This window comes from Epinephelus moara, unplaced genomic scaffold (genome assembly GCF_006386435.1).
Source record: "Epinephelus moara isolate mb unplaced genomic scaffold, YSFRI_EMoa_1.0 scaffold1005, whole genome shotgun sequence".
NCBI classification, from domain to species: Eukaryota; Metazoa; Chordata; class Actinopteri; order Perciformes; family Serranidae; genus Epinephelus; species Epinephelus moara.
Genome location: NW_026078450.1, coordinates 29,025 through 30,871, shown reverse-complemented (window position 1 = coordinate 30,871; position 1,847 = coordinate 29,025). Strand labels below are relative to the sequence as shown.

The following is a 1,847-nucleotide window of genomic DNA, read 5'->3' as shown; positions in this document are numbered from 1 at the left end:
CTGTTTGTTCGCTGGCTTTTATTTTGAAATGTTGTTTCCAGACAGGAAGACACTGTTATGAGGTTGCAGTAACCTATTGTAACATGTCAGAGAGTGTCAAACTCCACACCTCTCCTCTCCTGTTATTTTAGATATTATAAACTACAGTATTAGATGAACCCAGGGCACACGGCTACAGAACATTATGGTGCATCGGTGGGGATGTTTACATCATTATAGCTGTATCGTTATAGTTCTGTGTGGACAGCGCTTAACGAAGTTGTGGTTGTAAACATACTACAACTATGAGTAGGAGGGGGGAGACATTAGCGGAGCAGATGGAGCCGTGTTGTCCACCTCATGTTAAACAGCGGTACATAAGTAAAAGTACGACAACGTTCAATTTAATAACAATGAATTGAAGTCAAGTGTAAACAAGCCAGTAGATACGTTAGCGGTGGTCAGTCACTGAAGTAATTAAGCGGTTGCTCAAGTAGTTGAAGAGAAAATCTCGATTTAGCGATTTCATTTTATCAACATTATCATAACTAAAAAATTTGATTTACGATGTACAGTATAATCGATTTATCGAACAGCAGTAACACAAACACACACACGCAAGTCTTTGTGCTAAAGTATTGCTTCTCACTGCTGTCCTCATATCAAACAATGACCTCAAACACTAGGGCTGTCAAAATTGCTCAAAAATGATATTTGAATATTCCTTCTAAAAATAACTCATAGGTTCGAACCATTCAAAATTTTTTTTCTGCATTATGTCCACAAGAGTGCAAACTAATACAAGGAAACATACTTGTAAATGTATTAATACAAGGAAACATAACTACCTGTAGGTATTTTTATTTCAACATAAACGTCTTTGAAAACATTTACATACCTACTTGTATGTATATACACAAATTCTGTTTTATTTATTTTGCTGTGCACTGGCTGCCGCCTGTCCTGATTTGTTAATGTTATTTTTTGTTGTCTGCCCCTTATACCCCGGGGAGGGGTCAAAAGGAATAAATGAAATGAAATACCTACACATTAAAACACATAAAACAATTATCTATAACATTACGTTATAAACGACCGCGGACCTCTCGCTCGCCCCTCTCTGACCCATGGCCACACCGCCCATGTTAACCGATTGTGTCATCCACACCGGCTGCGCCGCACCGCGCAGCTCCGTTTCGGCGTCTGGTCTATTTTCTGCGCGAGCCGCGAGCGAATGTGTCAAGCTGGGGGGTGACGGAGACAACAGCTGGGAGCAGAACCTCTTGTTGACCAGCAGCACTTCCGCGGGCGGTGTGGCCCTGGCGTTTATGCAGTGCGTTCAGTGCAGCGGCCCAGGCCAACGCACACTCGTAAAGAGGACAGCTGCGGTGGTGATTTTTTTCCCTCCACAATCGAATATCAATTTTCACATTCGAAGGTCCAATTTTTTTTCAAATTCGAATTTAAATTCGAATTTAGAATATTTGTTGACAGCCCTATCAAACACTATGAGTAGGCTTACACACAAAACACACCAGGATTATAGGACCATACCAAATCATAAGTCATATACAAAGGCAGAAAGTGAGCATCATTTCAGGTCATGTGAAAGCATTTCCTGTGTGTAAAGCTACACCGACAAAAGTACTGTCAAACCTCTTCAGGAAGCACTGTGGAGGAGAGGAATGGTGTGTGGCCTGTAGACGGAGACACGACTGGTGTGTGACTTGTAGCTGGAGAGAGGACTGGTGTGTGGGGAACAGGTTTCTCGACTGTAGTTGGAGCCATAGGCTGATGGAGAGGCAAAAAGGGAAAACCAGAGGAGAATGAAAGAGGGAGACATGGCAGTTATTTCAATGTAAAACATC

The 1,847-nt window shown here is 42.0% G+C and overlaps 1 protein-coding gene across 1 annotated transcript in view; it reads right to left on the bottom strand.

Moving 5' to 3' along the window:
* The window catches only part of LOC126386914 (uncharacterized), a 10,755-nt gene that overhangs the window by 488 nt on the left and 8,420 nt on the right, over positions 1-1,847 (bottom strand). Inside the window, exon 8 of the mRNA XM_050039490.1 lies at positions 1,636-1,770. Coding sequence (XP_049895447.1) covers positions 1,636-1,770 — 135 coding nt within the window. The remainder of the gene's footprint in view (positions 1-1,635; positions 1,771-1,847) is intronic.